General features: G+C 41.8%; 1 protein-coding gene across 4 annotated transcripts in view; it reads left to right on the top strand.

Annotated features, from left to right (window-relative positions):
• BCAT1 (branched chain amino acid transaminase 1) overlaps positions 1-19,980 on the top strand; it is a 103,872-nt gene that overhangs the window by 25,400 nt on the left and 58,492 nt on the right. The window contains exons 1-3 of one of the 4 annotated variants that reach the window (XM_006727743.3): positions 6,957-7,109; positions 8,176-8,247; positions 17,933-18,133. In XM_006727743.3, coding sequence (XP_006727806.1) covers positions 7,068-7,109; positions 8,176-8,247; positions 17,933-18,133 — 315 coding nt within the window. In that variant the 5' untranslated portion in view covers positions 6,957-7,067. Of the gene's footprint in view, positions 1-6,956; positions 7,110-7,276; positions 7,393-8,175; positions 8,248-13,944; positions 13,965-17,932; positions 18,134-19,980 lie in introns of those variants that run through there. The other 3 variants (XM_031032874.2, XM_031032865.2, XM_081821357.1) reach the window with 3 other exon arrangements.

Below are 19,980 nucleotides of genomic sequence, written 5' to 3'. Positions count from 1 at the left end.
CAGTTATCTTATTATCATTTTTCAGTTCTCCATTATTCATGTTCCAAGATAAAAATATTAATGATTTAATCAGAACTGACAAGCAGTGGGCCACAGAATTTTGGTATCATCAAGAAGGCTGTTTAAGAGGGATTTATATCTACTGTCATTAATGATTACTTGGGTCTTGTGTATACTAGGCCTTCAGCCAGGGATGGTATAAGAAAACAACCGTAATTCAGAAGATATTTTAAAATATGAATTATTTCATGATTATGTCATCTTTTTTACTCCTATTTGTATGTATGATTTATTACATATTAGGTTATTTTCATAAATAACTAAGCAAACATGTTAGGCTTGTATGCTGCTTTGGTTAACATTGCTGTATAACCAACCAACCCAAAGCTTTGTGCCTTAAAACAGCAATGTACTATTATCTCTCATGATCTGTAGGTTGTCTGGGCTCAACAAGGTAGTTTTAACCTGAGGTTTCTTATGTGGTTTCAGTCAGTCTTCTGGAAGCTCTACGGGGCTGGATGTTCAAGATAGACACTCAGGTGGCTGGCAGTGCATGCTGGATGTTGGCTGGGAGCTCATCTGGGTTGTTGGCTAGTGAGCCTGTACATGGCCTCTCCATGGGGTTCGGGCTTTCACAGCATGGTGTCTGGGTTCCAAATGGGGGAGACCCAAATGCCTTCCTAGAGGAAGGAAGCAGAAACTGCCAGGCCAGTTGAAGTATGCCCCTAAAAATGGAACAGTGTTACTTCTACATTTGTGCCATGTTCTTTTGGTCAAAACAGTCACAGGGCCTACCGAGATTCCAAAGGGTGGGTAAGAGCATATAATTAAGACATTATTAAGAATCTGGTCTCTGGGGCGCCTGGGTGGCTCAGATGGTTAAGCGTCTGCCTTCGGCTCAGGTCATAATCCCTGGGTCCTGGGATCGAGCCCCTCGTCGGGCTCCTGACTCAGCAGGGAGTCGGAGACTGAAGTGCTAGCTGTGAGCCAAACAACACCTGGGGTTAACAGAAGTTGGAAGAGAGGCAGAGAAGGATTTTCCACTGCAGGTTTTAAAGGAAGCCAGGCCCTGCCCACACCTACCCTCTAGCACCGCAGGACAGTGGGTGAGTGAGTGAGTGAGTGAGTGAGTGTGTGTGTGTGTGTGTTTAAAGATATATTTATTTATTTTAGGAGGGGTGGGGCAGAGGGAGAGGGAGAGAGACACTCAAGCAGACTCCACACTGAGCATGGAGCCTATTTTGGAGCTCCATCTCGCAACCCATGAGATCATGGCTGGAGCTGAAATCAGGAGTCTGATGCTTAACAAACTGAGCCACCCAGGTGCCCCTTTGTCTGTGGTTTTAAGCCAGCCAGTTTATGGTACTTTGTTACAACAGCCCTAGGAAACTGATACAGTAACTATATATATATATATATACTATAAAGATTTATTCATTTTACTTGGTTAAAGGGGCTTGGCATTAAATAAGCCCAACTAATTCTTTTGTCAAGATTTCTTTCTGGTTCACCTTTCCAGAGACATGAGATGGGGCTTTCTCAGGGCAGGTAAAGCTGTGCCTCGTCCATCTGTGCCTTCCCAATGGCAAGCAGAAACATGTAAATAATAGGTATGCAGTTTGTTTGATGAACCAAACTGGGCCTTTTAAAAATTTTTTATTAAAAAAAAAGAAACAATTAGGGCGCCTGGATGGCTTAGTCAGTTGAGCATTGACTCTTGGTTTTAGCTTAGGTCATGATCTCAGGGTCATGAGACTGAGCCCTGCATCAGGCTCCGCATTCAGTGCAGGGTCTGCTCGAGTTTCTCTCTCCCTCTCCCCCCAACCATGCCTCCCTCTCTCTCTACAATAAATAAATAGGGCGCCTGGGTGGCTCAGTTGGCTAAGCAGCTGCCTTTGGCTCAGGTCATGATCCCGGAGTCCCGGGATCGAGTCCCACATTGGGCTCCCTGCTCAGTGGGGAGTCTGCTGCTCCCTCTGACCCTCCCCCCTCTTGTGCTCTCTCTCTCTCAAATAAAAAAAAAAAATAATAAAAATAAATAAATCTTTGGGGGAAAAAAGCTAGATAGATATTTTTAAGGTTTTCCCCCCCATATAATATTGTCCTGATCATTAATATACCCAATCAAAGGGCTACCTATCAGTGAAAAAAAAAATCATGATTTTTTTTAAAATTATAAAATAGAAACATAACAATAGCTAACATTTATTGAGCAATACCAAGATGCTAAGTACTGCTGAGTCCTTTATACATATCTTCATGCTGAATCTCATCACTGCCTTATTACTTACTCTGATTTTAAATGTGAGACTCAAAATAGATAATTTGCCAAATAATTGATAGAGCCAGGGTACCAACCCTCCACTAGGACCAAATATATGAAAATGCTCAAATCTGCACCAAGACCAGAGCCATATGTGGCTATTAAAGTATAAATGAAAATGAATTAAAATTAAACAAAATTAAAAATTCAGTTCCTTAGGCACACCACCCACGTGTCAATGCTCAGTAGCCACATGTGGCTTGGTGCAGGTACAGAACATTTTCATCACTGTAGAACGTTCTATTAGAAAGCACTGGTCCGATCCCTTAACAGAATACATTGAAAACCCATGTTACAGCCAGTTAAGGAAAGAGAAGGAATAGCAGAAGGAAGAGAACAGAGGAAAAGGGAAGAGAAAGATTTAGGGTTGAGGGAGAACCTTTCAGTGAAGAAAGAAGCCTATCTCTAGGGGTAGAGTGGGCTCTGAGAATATTTTTAGTCTGTTGCATTATAAATGTTGACAGTGGAAATTCCAAAGCATATTAAATATATACTTTTTAAAAATTAGAGAGCTACAATTTAACAGATAAATCTCAACTGTGTGCCTGGCATTGAGTGACGGCAGACTGCTAGGTCAACAAATAGGCCTAAGTTACCATCATAAAAATTAGAGAGCTATTAATCCAATAATTAGAATAAAGTATGACAGTTGTATTTTGAAGTGGAAAAAATTCTATGGAAATAAATAGCAGAGGGGCCCATGGTAAACTTGATAGGGTTCAGGGGTTCCTCCCCGAGGACAAAGTGCCACATAAACTGAGAAAGGAAGGATCATCCAATCATCCAACCATCCAGTGGCAGGGGGGTGTTTCAGGCAGATGGCCAGCGGTGAGAAGGCCTGATTCGAAGAAGGACTGAAGCAGTTAAATGTGTGGCTGGAGACAGGGAGAGCTGCAAAAGGTGAGCCAGGGCGTCTGGGCAGGAATCAGAATTTGGGATGGGTGGGGAGCTTGCTAACATATTTTGTCATAAGGGTGATGTAAAGCTTTGAGGATTTTTTAGCCAAGAAGGGGTACATTCAGATTTGCATTTGGAGAAGATCTCTCTGGTTGCCATGCTAAGGATGGTTTAAAAGGAAGCAAGGCTGAAGATGGGGAGGCTACTTGGAAGCTGCTTGGTACTCGGATGGCAGTAATGCCTGGAGAAATGGTGACTGTCAGGATATTTGGAGCTAGAATGTATAGACATTGGTGATCACTGGGTTGTGTTTGAAGGACAACCTTTAGGTTTCTAGTTAGGGCAACTGCATGGAGTAGGCATCTGCAACCTACAGCCGACTGGCCAAATCTGCTCTGTCTTGTTTTTGTAAATAGAGTTTTATGGGAACCCAGCCATGCACATTCTTTTGCATACTGTCCATGGCTGCTTTGAAATATATTGACAGAGCTGAGTAATTGCAGCAAAGACCACATAGCCCTAAAGGCTAAAATATTTACTATCTGGCCCTTTAAGTAAATGCCAACTGGGATAAATTGTCTTACTTTCATTTATTGAGGGATTAACACTTAACCAATGTTCTAAATAATTTTCATGTGGTGCGTATGTTATGATACTCCATCCCAATTGGCAAACATGAAGTGTTGCTATTGTCCCATTTTAGAGGCACAGATGTGACATTCTTACTCATACCCGTAGCTTCAGTTACCATCCCCATACCAGGGACTCACCAAATGTTGACTTCTAAACCAGACCTCTCATTTGAACTTCGGATAGGCGTATCTCTAACAGCCAGTCTCAGAGACGGCCCAAAACTCAATATGCCCCAAACCAGACTCCTGCTTGTCCCCTCAAACCACATCATCTTTCAGTGTTCCATTTTTCTCAGTGAATATCACCAACCAGAAGAGCAAGCCAGAATCGAAGGAGCCCTCCTTGGCACTTCTCTCTCCCTGTCCCTTCTCTTGTCCATTCTATCTAAAGATTGCTGAAATCTGAAATCTGGCTGCTTCTCTTCATCTGGATCACCTACCACCTGCCAAGTCCATCTTATTAATAGGATCATCATTTATGTGGGTTCTGTAACAGCTTTCTCATAAATCCATTTCACTCCACCCAGACCCTCCCCCAATCTTCAAACTACAGCCAGAGTGCACTTTCAATCCTGTCAACCTCCACCTCCATTCCCCACCTAACCTACCTTTTCGATGGCTTTTCTTGTTCTTAGGATGCCCATCAGTTTTTTCATTGTTTTTATGTTGTTTCATTGTTTTTTAATTACTCTACAGACAACTGATAGGAAGGCAAAATAATTCTTTTCAATACACATGAAATAAATTCTGAAGGCCAGGGTTCAGTGAATTTAGCCTCCCAGTTGTGGAAGAAGCCAGTTTTATGTCCATTACTAATTCATGTCACTGTTTCTGACCCAGAAATGTGTCTGTCTGAGCAAGTTTTAACATCTGCCTGGTAACTTCATTATAGGAGTTAATACAAGACTATAGACTATAATACAAGTTCATTTTATATGCATATGACAGTCATGCTTTTACCTTTATCAGGGAAATTATCTTCTAACTCTCTTTATAAGGCACAACCCGTGGTTGGCTCTCTGCCAATGCTCCCAGTCTCACCCTGGACCAAGCACCCTCTGTTTGTCTCCACTCCAGCCCTGGCTCTCTCTTGTCTCCTGTAAGCACCACGTTCCTTCCCTTCTCAGAGATGTCCTTTCCTGGAATTCACTTTCATCCCAGATGTTTTTCATCCCTTCTTGTAGTAAATACTTTTTTATCCTCCAGGTCTCTAGTTAAGGATCCCTTGCTGGAAAGCTTTTCCAGACCTTTCCGAGAAGGATGCATTCTATTATTAGAGGCTGGTAAAACACAGGTCGTGCTTGTTACTTTTGCAATTTTACATTTGTAGGATTAGTTGATGCTTTTTAACACAAGTAACATTTTTCTATATGACTAAAGGCAAAGCATGATAATAGGATGGAAGTATGCTCACACTGCCTCCTCAGCACCTAGCCCAATGCCTTCGCCTTTGCAAATGTTACGTACACAATAAATATTTTATACAGATTTTTGGCTGTAAGTACTTACTGCTCAAGAGAGGTGGACTGAAAAAATATATATTTGGGAGCCATCACCATATAGGGTTAGCCATGAAGTTGCACAGGAAGCAAAACCATTGCGCTGAGCAAAATGAAGGCTCTTAGGAACCTTGTTCAGGTGGAATAATTGGACAGGAGTCAAACTGTAGCCACTTGAAGTGGGAGAACTAGAAGCAGTTAATACAGATGGCACTTGCACAAAGTTTGGCTCTGAAGAGATGAGAGGTATAAGTGACACTGTGGTCATTCTTTAATAACCTCATTCTTGTATTATATATGCTTTCTTGACTGAAAAGCAAGGATTTACAAGTAACATTTAAAATAGCAAGAAAATTGGAGCTGTGTAGTATCTACCTTTAAAACAGTAACAGGCTTATAATGCAATCTGGTGTTGTCAGTTAAACATAGCTTTTGAATGCAAATAAATTGTTAATTCTTCAGCTAAGGGTTTCTTATTTTTAGGCATGGGGACAAGGTTGGAAAATGGCAGCGCTAGAGTTTACTTAGTCTGTACTTTTTAAAAAATTCGATTTTAAATTTCTTCAAAGAGACTGGTTTCCAGGGACCTGTGACCTGCCTGGGCTGTACGGTCTTTGGAGCTTCAGACTCCACCCAAGCATAAGAGGCTTTTCTGTGCCTTTTATGAAAGGAAGGGAGGAAGGGAGAAATGAATGTTGCTTTCTGAGTTGATAAGATTAGAGCTATATTGTCGTTAAGGCTGTATGAAATCAATTCTAAAACCAGACCAGATTTAACCGCTCTTACCCAGAGTAAAGGGCCCTCCCCCTTTCCAAGAACAAATCAGCCCAAGTCACCACTTCCTATTAATTCTAAAGCCCAGAAAAGCTCATAATTTAGGCTGACGTTGCCCTGGGAGAACACAGCAAAGGAGGCAGTAGCTTCCTTTTCCCTTTCAAAGGTCGCTTTATCAGCTCTCTTTCTAAATATTGCTTTCACCTGCTTACATCAGAAAACTGTCAGTTCGATTGGGAGCTCTTGATAGTCTATTTTGCCTGAAAACACTGAATGGGTGGGTGGATCTCAGTAGCATCGAGGTCTCTGGGCAGAAAGAGCTCTTAGAGATGTGAGCCTGGTAGCCCTGCAACACCCCGCAACAAATCCAATTTGAGTAGGTGGCGCAAAGAAATCTAAAACCCAGATTCACGTTCTTCCTCATCAGTTTGCGCGTGGGGGTCGGTGGCAGATTAAGAGCCAGTGCACAACTGCCAGTCCTGGGCTGCAAACTGCCTTTAGTCGGTTTGTCCAAGGAAACTCTCCCCTGATGTAAATTTCTCCCAAGGTTGCCTTCGCCTTGGCCGAGAGGCGTTTCCGAGCCCGTTCACCCAGGGGTTGTTTGGTAAACAAGGATGTTCACGAAGTGCCTGTATTTGGAGAGGCGCTGGCCTGCGGCGCGCATTCCCGTGCCCCAGCCCGGGACCAGGTGGCGGGGACGAGGGCTCTGGTTTTACCCACAGAAGAGCGAGAAGGACCAGACCGGTGGAAGCTCCTCCTCCAGAGATGCTGGAGGGACTGCGTAGTTCCCTGCGCCTAACCCTGGCGCGGGGCCCCCGCCGGTGGCAGCCCGCGCCGCTCAGTCAGTGCGCGGGGGCTTGGCCGCGCCGCTCGCTTTCGCGTCCAGCCGCGCGCTGCGTGCCGCCGCCGCTCTCCGCAGCCCCGCGCTCCCGGAGCCTCCCCATGGCCAGCCCGACCTGTGCCACCGCGGCCCTCGCCCGCCAGGTACCCGAACCCGGGTGTTTGTGGAAGGGGGGCGGATTGGACCCGGGGTCTCCGAAGCCAGCCGGCCTGGTGGGGCGCATCGCTGGCGTTTCCTGCACCATCCTGCTTCGCCGCACATCGCCGTTCCGTCTCCACCCAGGCGTTTCCTCTCTCCCCAACCCTAACCGAAATCTAGACCTCCAGCCAGCGAACTCCGCTTTGGAGAGGCCCCTGCCGGCCAGTTCTAGCGCCCAGCCGGTGACCCGCTCCGGAGCGCGGCGCGGACGGCCACGGGGAACGTGAGGTTCGCCATGGAAGCCGCTTTGGGGGAGGAGGGAGAAGCGGAATTTCTGGGCTGCCAGAACTGACAGCCACATCCTGCGTGCTTTGGCCACCCCAGAAGATTTTGACCGCAGACCTCTGCCTCCTTGGATTCCCCTCCCCCCCCCCGCACGTAGCTATATAGCAGATTAGGCTTTTTTTCTATTTTATTTTATTTTTAAAGGTCTGCACCTTTTCCCAATTCGTCCCACTTCCATTGTGTCCTTAAGTATCTTTTAAATTACTTCCTAATTCCCTGAGGTTTTGTCCTTAACCCGTGAGGTTTGGTGTCGATGCGCCTGCATTGCAGGACCCTGCCCTTGGAGAAAATGGTTCATTCTCGTCCTCATCCCTTTTCCAGTCTTGCTATTGTGCGCCAGTGATTGATAGGACCACGAGGCTGAGAGCGCCCAGGAGATTTTTCTATAAATGGCTGAAAACCCTAGTCTAGACTATTTACTCGGATATAAGGGGGACAATTACCTTCTTGTTCTTTGCTGGTGAACCCTGGCTCTGTAGGGCGACCCTGGAATTTAACCAGCCTGCCCTAAGCCAGCGGTGGAGGACGAAAACAGCTGGGTAGAAAGTGAAGGACAGCACTCCCAGGACGCTCTCCTTTGGAGCTGGTGCCTGGGTGCTTGATCCTCCTTTTCCTGTTTCCTTGGGTACCTGAGCGGAGCCCGCGGTGTGATGGTGAGTGATACTGATTACCCCAGGCCGCAGTTACCCACCTGGTTGTACTTAATGAATTTAATTCTTCTTTAAGGACTGCAATAACGGATGCTCCCCAGAATGTACCGGAGAAGCGGGATCAAAGGAGGTGGTGGGGACTTTCAAGGTAAGTTATTTGCCAGAGGTTAAGTGAAACAACAATCAACTGAATGAATCTATTTCCTGTTGAGATTTGGGCAATTTTTCCCGGGTGCGTTATATAGTAATTTAGATATGCTGCCATACATTTTAAATTCCATTCTTGGGGGGGGGATCATTTGGGGAGCAGTAATATCTTCACATCTAAAATTACCTGGCAGTTGTTTATTTCATTTCATGAATCATAACTGTTTTCTTGGAAAACAATTAATTTGTAAATATTCACCTAGAGGTTTATCTGATTGTATAAATAAGTATAACCCTTCACTAGTGGAAAAAGTTACACTTATAATTTTTCTCTTTAAAGCAAGACCTAACATTATGCAGTAAATGTGTTGTGTTTCCTTACTTTCTCTCTGAATTATGGGTTTTATGTATTAAATAACCTCATAACTTCCCAGGCGACTAATGAGCAAATGAGAATCTTGTAAAAGCACTTTGAAAATCATAAAAATACAACTATAAGGTGTATTATTATTTTCTCTATGAATGTTTATCTCCACCCCACCCCACTGCTTCCCACCAACCATGGAGGGTTTTGCTTCTCTTTTAAGTCTCCCTCCTCTCTCCTGCCTATTTCAGTCACTGTCAATTGTCATCCATAGCACAGAGTGTCCTAATGATCTCACATCCTGGCAGGGTTCAGAGAGGGAGTGGAAACTTGACTCATCAATTTCCCACACACCCAGCTCTTACTATGTGGTAGGCATTGGAAATCTGAGGATAAATTCAAGATAAGGTCTCTGCTCTCAAGATTAAAAAAAGAAGAAGAAATAGGTAGATAGATAGATTCAAATATAGTAATTTCCTGACTAGGATAAGTCATTGAGTTTATTTGTCCATAATATTCCTGGTCCTTTAAAGATAATATCCTCTATAGCCTTATAGCTGATCTAATCTACTCTGCTAGTCTATGAAGACTAAGTTTTAATACATTCTGGGGACGTAGGTATTGAGATATGGATTCTAGAAAGAATGAGATAAAATGGACTATTTGATACTCTCTCAGGGTTATTTTATATAGTAGGTATATTCCTCAAAGGGTATATAGACAAATGTGATTTTTCCCTGAAAGGCCTTTATATTTTTATACATAGAGAATTTTTACAAAGTTAAAATTAATTCATAATGTTGGGGCCCCTCGGTGGCACAGTTAGTTGAGCATCCAACTCTTGGTTTCAGCTCAGGTCATGATCTCAGGGTCAGGGGATTGAGCCCTGCATGGGGCTAGAGCTCAGCGAGGAGTCTGCAGGAGTTTCTTCCTACACCCCCCACCCCCCACCACCACTCCCTGTGCTCAAGCTCTCTCTCTCAAATACATCTTTTAAAAAATTCATAATATAAATAATCTATTTGTTGAATTTAGATTTCTGTATACTAGGTTTTAGTTAAAGGGGGGTGTGCTGACATTCTATGCTTGTATTTACATATTAAAACATGAGTTGTAATGGTGGTTGTATTCACAGTGCATATATAATGAGGCAAATGAAAAGTGAGATTGATAATTTGGGGGGGAAATGGTGGGTTTTATAGGACTATTTTTGCTTTTGACAAAAAGCAAAGATTTTTTTATTTACTGCATTTGTATTTTTAAATTGCCTTTTGAGTTTCTTATGGGTAGTTTTCATATTGCATCCCTTCCCCCATTTTGATGCAGTCATTTTAAAGTGAGGATGCAATTTCCCAACAAGGCCCAGAAATGAGATGCCTTATTACTGGGGAATCCTACAGAATCTTTCTATGAACTCCAGAGCCTTCTTTGTTTCAAAGAGATCAGCTGTCTGTTTCTTCCACTTTCCCCTGCTTTATAAATCTCCACAGAATGTGACACTCCAAATCTGTAATTCTCTTCTTCATACCTTTCTACTAGATTTGATTTGACTTTTTTAAGGATTTATTTATTTATTTGAGAGAGAGTGAGCAAGCAAGCTGGGTGAGGGGCAGAGGGAAGGGAGAGAGAGAATCCACAAGCAGACCCCCTGCCCTGCTGAGCATGGAGCCCCATGCAGGGCTCGATCCCAGGACCCTGAGATCATGACCTGAGCGAAAACCAAGAGTCGGCTGCTCAACCTACTGAGCCACCCAGGCACTCCTCTATTAGATTTTAAAAGAATATCTCTAAAAGATAATGAACATAGCACCTAAGGCTTTCCAAATAGAGTAAGAAAAGTGTACTTATTGTAGAACAAAGTTATGTATTTCCTGATGTAATGCAGAGAGAGCTTTTAAACATTTAAGTATTGTGTTCAATGCAGAGAAGTACGGATACGATATTGAGTGGTGAACAAGAGATGTGGCCTGAATGCTGGCTAATACAGCGCTCAGGTGCAACCAGGTTGCATTAGCCTGCTCCGGCCTTCCCCATTTCAGAGCAGATGGTTACCCAAGCATGAATTTTGTGTTAGGAAGTTGTTGTTTTTAATATGCTTTGTTTTTGTCAGTACTTCTTGTCATTTCACATTCTAGTCATTGTGACCTTCCAAATTCTTCAACAAGCATATGGCCTGAAACATCCTGACTTTGAAGTCATCAGAGAACATGGAGCACTGGAAGGAGACAGATTAATTATGCAGGAGAAAGTATCATTTTACAAAGACTGTTATTTTTATCCATCTTTGGAAAGGAAATGTAGAAAAAGGTTTCTAAACAGTGATAAAAACTGTTTGCAAAATTTGTTTCTTTATGCCAAAGATTTTTTTCCCCTTAGAACTAGATTTCACAGCTACTCAAAACCAATCACAAACTTTCAGGTAATATTGGTTATTTTTGAATTTCATTCAGTTTACTAATTGTTTTGATTTAATATTCTTAGGTAATTTCTCTTGGAGCTTAGGTTAAAAGCTGTTAGTGTCAGTTTCCAGAATTACAGAATTTTTTTTTTTTTTTTTGAGAGAGAGAGAGCACATGCACGTGGGGGGAGGGTTGCCTGGATGGGCAAAGAGCGACGGAGAGAGAAAATCTTAAGCAGGCTCCACACTCAGCATGGAGCCCTCCCTGGGGCTCCATCACATGATCCCGAGATCATGACCCGAGCCGAAATCAAGAGTCGGATGTTTAACCAAGTCACCCAGGCACCCCAGAAATTGTTTTAAGTGAAGGAAATTAGACTTCTTGATGAAATTCTGAAGGCACTCAGTTGTGTATTACTTTGAAAAAACTGCATGTAGGGCAATCCTTATTTACAAATTAGAAAGTTAGAGGGTTGCTATTCCTATCATTAATAAGTCACATCTTACAAAAGGATATAGTCATTTACTAAAATAGAATACCTGGTAATTTAATCATTTGTATTCAGTTTTCAGGAACTTAACTAGTAGTATCAAGTTATAATTACAAGAGCACGAAGTCCAGCATAAAAACACCTTATTCTATATCTTTGCCATTAACTAACTTGATCTCACAGGGCCAGTGGATCACTGTGGGTTGTCCTAGAGATATTTTAAGGACAGAGTTCAGAAAAGTAAAAATTATATACTGGGCCATGGTCATTCTTAAAGTTGGTTCTTTAAGGATTTGTAATAACAAAAGGGTCTTCTATGAAATACAGCAAGCACACATGATTTTTTTAAAAATATTTTATTTATTTGACAGAGAGAGACACAGCGAGAGAGGGAACACAAGCGGGGGGGTGGGAGAGGGAGAGGCAGGCTTCCTGCAGATCAGGGAGCCTGATGCGGGGCTCGATCCCAGGACCCTGGGATCATGACCTGAGCCGAAGGCATTTGCTTAATGACTGAGCCACCCAGGCACCCCAGCACCCACAATTTAAAAAAACTATAGCAGTCTGTTATGTTGAGATATCCAAAACCATGAAGATCAATCCATGTTTAGCGAAATTTAGAACAGAATTATTAGCACATATTTGATGTGTATAATAGTTACTGTGCTAAATGAGAGTCCAACATAATCTAAAGAAATGACTCCCTTTTCTAATTGTTCAAATTAATTAAAAGATTTTATAGGGGGTTGGGATGTCCAAATAGAGGGGTTGTATGAGCAACTGCTAGGTAGTTTGAAAAGCTGAGGATACCACCAGACTGCTGGGCCAGATGGGGTGCTCCAAACTTCTTCCTGGAGGAAGTTTCCACACTTCCTCCTGGAGGAAGAAAGGAGTTGGGATAAACTGGCTACACCACATGTCCAGTGTTACAGGTGGAGGAAATGCTGGGGGAGAAAGAAGAGGTGAGGATGGGAAGGCATCTGTAGCCAAGTGTAGTCCTTCCATGTTAAACAGAGGCATGTAGACAATGCTTAAGAGCTAGTCAGGGTTCAGGCACTGGTGGGCGTGTACCCCCAGTACAGCCCACCCATGTTCCTTGTTGACAGATGCTGTTTGCAGTTCTCTGACCTGCCCTGCTAGCCTCCCTTGCAGCTAGATAGATCAGTGTGACACATTTCTGACCAATAAGGCATATGGAAATTCCTGGGAAAATTTTGCTCTTGTGATCAGAGGAAATAGACTTGTCTGCTGTTATCATTTTCCTCCCCTATCTGTGGACCTTGAAAATCATTAAAGCTGAAGCTACAGCCATAATGAGCTTTCTTTTGACTCTGATGAGAAGGCTCAGAAAATCACACGGCCTTGAGATTATGGGGTACTGCCAGGCCTGGCTCCTCCAGACTTACGTGAGAAAACCAATTCCTATTTGTGTGTTTGACTTACTTGCAGCTGAATGCATTGCTAAGTGATAAGTAAAAGGTTAATGCTGGACATTAGTGAGAGGTAGAATTGAACAAAGAAGTTAATGCCATACTTGGGATACTTGATTTTGCAGCTAAAATATTTGGACTTATCTATGGCCATTATTCTGTTCATGGACATTGAAGATTATGATCAAGCATGTGATTATGTTCAGAAAGATGATAGGGAAGAGATACAGGATAGTTGCTACTGACAGGATAGTAGAAATTGAGGCATCAGACTTACTAAAGAGATTCTTGAAAGTACAGGTGTCTCAATTACTGATAGGGGAAACTGAGGGCTGGGAGAATGTTGTTGAGAATGGTAAATCATCTTGAAAGTAATGAAGATGTAAAGAAAATACAGGAAAACATGCACAATGAATTTGTTAATGGAGGTCATGTCTGGGAAGTGGGAACATGGTGGCCAGGGTACTAGTTGGAAATGTTATTGACATTTTTTGAAAGTTGGGAATTTTATACTTTTCATTTTTCTTCCCTTTATGGTAGAATTTTAAATAATAAACATGCATTCCTTTTATTAGATGAAGGATTAAGAAGTAAAGTAGAATGTAATATGATATCAGAAATAGGGATCAAGTTTTGGAGGAAATATGTGCTCTATTTTAGATACGTTCAGTTTGAGATAACCAAGGTCCTGTGATTACAAAATAATGTATGGCTTTTGATAAGAATTCACAAATGAGACTTGAATCTCTTAAGTGGTTCTCAGCCCTTCCAGTGCCTTGTAATCTCCTGGAGAGCCTTCAGTGAAAATTGATGTGAAGTCCCACTCCTGAGTTTCTTTCTTTTTTTCCGGAGTTTTTGTGCATCTTGGGTACAGCATGAGCAGTGGTATTTCCTTAAGAAAAAAAAAAAAATCTTCCCAGGTGAACCAATTCAGTAGCCAATGTTGGAAACCATTGCTCTTCAGGTTGCTGAAATCTTCAAGGGAGATAGTGTGGTGTGGTTCTGAACCCTGAGTGCCCAGTTAGAATCACTTGGGTAAGTTTGAATAACCAACCAACCACTCCCCTGCCCTATCCCTCTGAGATTCTGGTTCAATTCTGGAATGGACTGTGGTTTAGTGTTTTTAAAAAGCTTTGTAGTTAAATCCAATGTGTAGCCAGGGCTGAGGATTACTCTATGCAGAGGAGGAAATGTAGAGGCTTAAGGAAAGAGCTCAGTGTTACCCAGATTTTTGTATTTTACCACCATCAAACATCTCCCCCTTCCTGCTTTGCTCCTTCGTATTTTTAAAAAATTAAGGAAGCATGGTAGCCATGTCTCTAGTATTATCCCTGATGGCTACTTCAAATTGCCTGGAGTAAAGGGGTAAACTGGGGTTATTTTAATTGCTAGCAGCCTCTTTGGTAAAGATTCCTGGGGAAATAAGATGGGGTACAGTCTTTTTATTTTTTTCCAAAGATTCACTTATTTATGAACGAGAGCATGTGTGGGTGGGGGGAGGGGGAGAGGGGAAGGGAGAGGGAGAGAGAGAATCCTCTAGCAGACTCCCTGTGGAAACCAACGTGGGGCTTGATCCCAGGACCCCAAGATCATGACCTGAGCTGAAATCCAGTCAGACTCTCAACTGTCTAAGCCACCCAGGTGCCCCAGACAGGGTACACTCTTGATTGCACAGAGTCAGAACCCATGGAGAATTGGAATGTTGGTCAGTATAGGATGAAGTTCCCTTTCCCCTACTCCAGCAGCCACAGTGCCTCTGTGACATCTTCTGCCCCTCCCTTTCCCCCACATTTCCTGAATTCCTGCCACACTGAGCCTTTCCTGTTCCTTGAACATGCCAAGTCCATCCCCGTCTCGGGATCTGGGCCCTTGCTTCCTCTGCCTCAAATACTTTGCCTCTACATATCTACATGGCCTACCTTCTTCATTCGAATCTCTGCTCAAAGGACACCTCATTGGGAGGTCATTCCCAACCTTTCCATGAAAAATAAGCTTTTTCTTCCCCACTCTATCCTTTTAAGCAGCTTTCATTTTCTTCATAGCACTAATCACCTCCTGACCTCTCTTTATCCACTTATTTCTTTATACTGTTTTCCCTGCACTAAGAGAACAGGACTTGTTTTATTCCGTGAGATTCCTTTGGGCCCATAGCAGTAAGCGCACAGTAGCGCGACAGATACTAGGTTGAATGAGGAATAGTTGCTCACAGTGGCTATTTCTGTCCACGGCCGACGGTGAACTTGCCTGAGAAGGAGGGGCTGGGCCACAGGGCATCTTTGTATCTCTTGTGCCTACTTAGTGCAGTGCCTGTGAACCATTGTGCTGGTGCTGAGTGAATAAAAAGGCAAAATACTAAGAATAAGAAAGCAGATAAGAAAGAGCAAGGGAAGGAAAAATAAAAAAAGATCACCCTACAGCTGTTTGATATGAGGCCATAGTCTCGTTTTTAAATATTATGTAGATTGTTATTGATATAAAATATATATTCCAAGGCCTCTTGTTTTCATGGCAGGTGGTTATTTATTGGAAAGCTTAGAAATCCTGAAAAGTATAAGGATCATGTGTAGTTGATTTCTTGTTGATTAGCTCATGGGAGAATTGGTTTGCTAATGATAGAAATAACGGGGAAGGTGATTTTTATTTTACTTTTGAAGAACCATGCGAAGTAATGGTTCTGTCATTGGGGGGAAAGGCTAAGGTCTGTTGCCTTTGCAATATTGAAGATGTACCCCAAATTCAACAAGCAGAAAAAACTCACGTCTTCTACTCACACTCTCACTTCTCCATTTTTACCTACTCTCATCTTTCTGTTTTGGGTCTTACTACCCTCCCCTGTTATTGAGAAACTTTTACTAATAGTCTTAATAGGTGAAAATTTGCATTGTTTGTGTTACTATATTGATATAGTTACAGATTTTTCTTAGCCCAGAACTAAGAAAAGCCACTTAAAAAAAGCTCACTAAAGCAAAGTCCTAAGTGCTTCATTGTGCAAGAATACTGTGAAACCATTCATGTAATGAAAAGTTTATGTTAGAATTTTACTCACTTTAAATCCCGGCCATCTTCTGCGGATGAGTGTGTCATCTATCGGGGAGTACATTTGAAATCAGCGGAATGTTATTTTGAGTATTTAAGATAACTTGTACTGTATTTTGTATGTGTGAGGCACTGTGCTAGGGTCGGAGATTTAACTGGAATATCTACTCAGTTCTTGTCTAAACAGTCTCAAGGGACTGGCAAACTTTTTAATGGGTCGGATAATAAATAGTTTAGGCTTGAGGGCCATAAGGTTTCTGTCACTGTTAGTGGACTATGCCATCACTAAAACTAAAAACAGTGTGACTGTGTTGCAATAAAACTTTTATTAACAAAACAGGCTGGAAGGCTGCATTTAGCCTGCAGGTGAAATTTGCCCAAATTCTACTTGGGGGATGAGGTCTAGAGGATAAAGGGAGAGAAATGGGATTCAAGGAGCAAAATAATTGAGCTGGAGTATATCCCTTTAAATAAATTATATTTTTGCACTTAATAAAAGGTTTTAAGTTAAGTTACTTATTTGAATTAAATAGTGGTAGAAGAAAGTCCATTTGCCCCCAAATTTGGCATTTTATTGGCATATTCCAAAGTAGCATTACTAAATCTGGAAATTACAGTAATATGTTGTCTTTAGTGCCTTAGGCTTCCCTGTAATATGAGCTTTCTTGTTGTTTTAGAATACATTCAGCTGAATATTATTATAAAAATAAAACTGATTATCATTCATAATATATCAAATGACTAAGGCATGTGTAAGGCAGTGAATTAATCAGAAGCAATTGGATTTTTTTTTTTTTTTTTTTTAAGAGAGCATGTGCATGAGGCTGGGAGTGGGAGGGGGAGAGGGAGAAAGGGTATCTTAAGGAGGCTCCATGCTGGGCATGGAGCTGACACGCGGCTCGATCTCATGACCCTGAGATCATGACCTGAACTGAAATCAAGAATCAGATGCTTAACTAAGTGACTTGAGCCACCCAGGTGCCCCTGGATCATCTTAAATATAAGGATAAGAGCTGATGATCTAAAGGGAACTCCTGTACTTGATTTTGGGGGGCAATGAGTACTTTTGTGGAGTTTGACCTTCCTTACATCCTGTTAACAAGTAGAACCTGTCCCTGGTTAATATTGTCTTTTAACTGATCAAAAAGCTCCTTCCCCCCATGGTTTTGTTGGCAGTCTACAGTTGTTGTGAAGTTAGAGATGGTGCTGTGATTCGGGTGTGTGTGTCTGTGTTGGGCCATTTGTAATGGGCTTTGTGGAGAGTTGGTGTAATGCTGCTGTGTGAAGTTGTTCCCTATTACTCTTATTTATCTTTCTCTCAAGGAGAGGCCCTTTGTTCACTGTTTCCTCAACACAGAATAGAGGATTTATATCTTGGTGTTCATTCTCTACTTCTCTGTTTTCAAAGAGGAGAATATTTGTTTCATTCTGCTCCTTTCTTCTATGATGCACCCAGGGGGTTTTGAAGCTTTATGCCAAGAATTCTTTGAGAGAGTTGGAGCACAGCCATCACCAAGAGATTCAGTTCTTAATGACTTTAATTTTAGTTTAACAAATCATTATGAGTGTTGCTATCATTGTTCTAGAAGACGCCCCTTACCTCATTCCTCAGTGCTCAATAGGAGTCCTGTAGTGAGAGTGAAGGCATGTGTTCTCCTTTTTCCATTATTTTACCCCATCTGCTATTTTGTCCCTGTTTCTAAATATCATTGAATTTGGTTCTGGTCTTTATTAGGCAGTGTTCAGCACAGAGATTTCAAACAACAAGCCAAATTCTGAATGCCAACATGATTTGTTTGGCTCACGTGGTGTTGTTAAATTTCTGAGTTCATTGCCAGCATTTAAACGTCACATGATTTCACTTTTTAGTGGCCAGTGGCCTAAATTTTGTCTTTTCACCCTCTCTATCATCCAGCCAGTGGCTGTTCAGTAACTTTTCTTTAATGATGTCGATTTTTCTTCCCCAGGCTAAAGATCTAATAATCACACCAGCCACCATTTTAAAGGAAAAACCAGACCCCAGCACTCTGGTTTTTGGAACTGTTTTCACGGATCACATGTTGACGGTGGAGTGGTCCTCAGAGTTTGGATGGGAGAAACCGCGTATCAGGCCTCTTCAAAACCTGTCATTGCACCCTGGCTCATCAACTTTCCACTACGCAGTGGAAGTAAGTACATGGGAATCAGTGATGGTGATGTACTAGATCTTCACTGTGAGTAGGGAGTAGCTCTTCCCGCCAAAATAGCTTTTGGGCAGGATGGGCTTTATCATAGTGACTTGAGGAAATCATAACTGTCTTTAAAACTTTTCCCATAGGCAGTCGGATTGAAGGTAAGTCTTAAGAACTAATCTTTTAGATAATCTTGAACTTTCCATAATGTCAATAAAAAAATCATTTGCAGCAAATGCAAGGATAATAGGTAAGAAAATTCGCAAGCAAAAATCCAGGACTGTTAATATTTTACTAAGTCACTTCTCAGATCTTCTAATGAGTGAGAAGGTGTCATTGAGCACAGTATTATAGTTAGATTTTAGTGCTTACTGCATGTTTTTATGACCAGCATTAACGTGCAGGTGTATGTGTTAAGAGACATGTAATTAAATGTCATCCTTCAGGCATGAGTGGAGTAATTATAAGCATAAAATATTAAATATGTCGAGAATGCTTTCTCTAGTCCTTGTCAGGATACACACTGAGATCCATGATACACTCCTCATTCTCTTGACCCGCATTTTATTTTACTCATTTTTAATGTGTTGGACATCTTTCCCAGAATATTGGGGTGCTGGAAATAAGCAGCGGCCTACCTATTAAGGGAGTAAAAGTAGTAGATATTCATAACAGTAATGATAAAATTACTTGTGTTTATTAAATTCCGGCACTGTGCTCCGCACCTTATATGGGTCATCTCATTTAATTCTTTTAAGTGAGAAAACAGTTAAGCATTCAGGTTCTACAGTCAGACTTCCTGGCTCAGATTCGGTGTCTGTTGCTCCCTAGGGAGCCCTATGACTTGGGAAGCTTATTTAAAATCACTCTGTGCTTCCAATTTCTTTACCTATAAAATTGACATAGGGATAATACTTACCTCATAGTGATAGTATAAGGATAAGGTAAGGTAATTTGTGTAAGTGGATACCGCCATGCCTGGTGCATAATGAGAGCCCAGTTGTTAGCTGTTGTTGTTAACCCTTACAACAGCCTTATCTGTTGTAGAAGCAGGTTCAGAAAAGTGAAGTTTCTCAGCCAAGATTACACAGTATTAAGGGAGGAGACAGGGTTCAAATGCTGAGTTCCTACTCCCTGCGACATCACTCCTAAACATATACACTAAAATTCCGAAGAGGCCTGTCCAATTGACGTGTTCAAAATTATAAATTTGAATAATTTGGAAACCTGTTCGGTGCCCAGACGTATTCACGGGCTGTTGCATCTTTAGTTTCTATTCCCAGCTCTGGGTCTTCACTGTATCGACTTGGATGAGCTCTGTGTCTTCACTGTATCAACTTGGATGAGTTCTTTGATTATTTGCTCCAAGCCTCAGTTTCAACTATAAAATAAGAGTGGGTATATGCCTGTGTCATAGGGTATAATAAAGAGCAAATGAAATAAAGGAAGGGCCTAAAAAAATTGAAAGAAGGAATATGGCAAATCTTAGGGCAGTGGTCTCAAACATAGCACATGTCCTCCCCTCCGAGTTTCTGATTTCCCCTGAATTCCCAGGCCATGTTCGTGCTGCTGCTTCAGGGACCACACTTTGAGAACTGGTGGCCTATGGGAAGTACCTGAGAAAGGATTAATGTGATTTTTGAAAGCTAAAAACAATTTTGATGGCCACTGGCTTTTGAAAACTTGTTGGAAATCTAATTAGAGGAGCTAGAAAGCTTGTTTGCTTATTAGTTTTGCCAGTTTAGATTTTTGTGACCAGGAGAGTTTAAAACTTTTTTTTTTTTTTAATTACCGTTATCCTTTGTCAAATGAAAATTGAAAACTTTTCTATATTATTACTGTTC

This window comes from Leptonychotes weddellii, chromosome 5 (assembly GCF_054177405.1).
Source record: "Leptonychotes weddellii isolate Sample4059 chromosome 5, ASM5417740v2, whole genome shotgun sequence".
NCBI classification, from domain to species: Eukaryota; Metazoa; Chordata; class Mammalia; order Carnivora; family Phocidae; genus Leptonychotes; species Leptonychotes weddellii.
The sequence above is the reverse complement of the archived record's forward strand: the minus strand, read 5'-3'. Positions and strand labels throughout refer to the sequence as shown.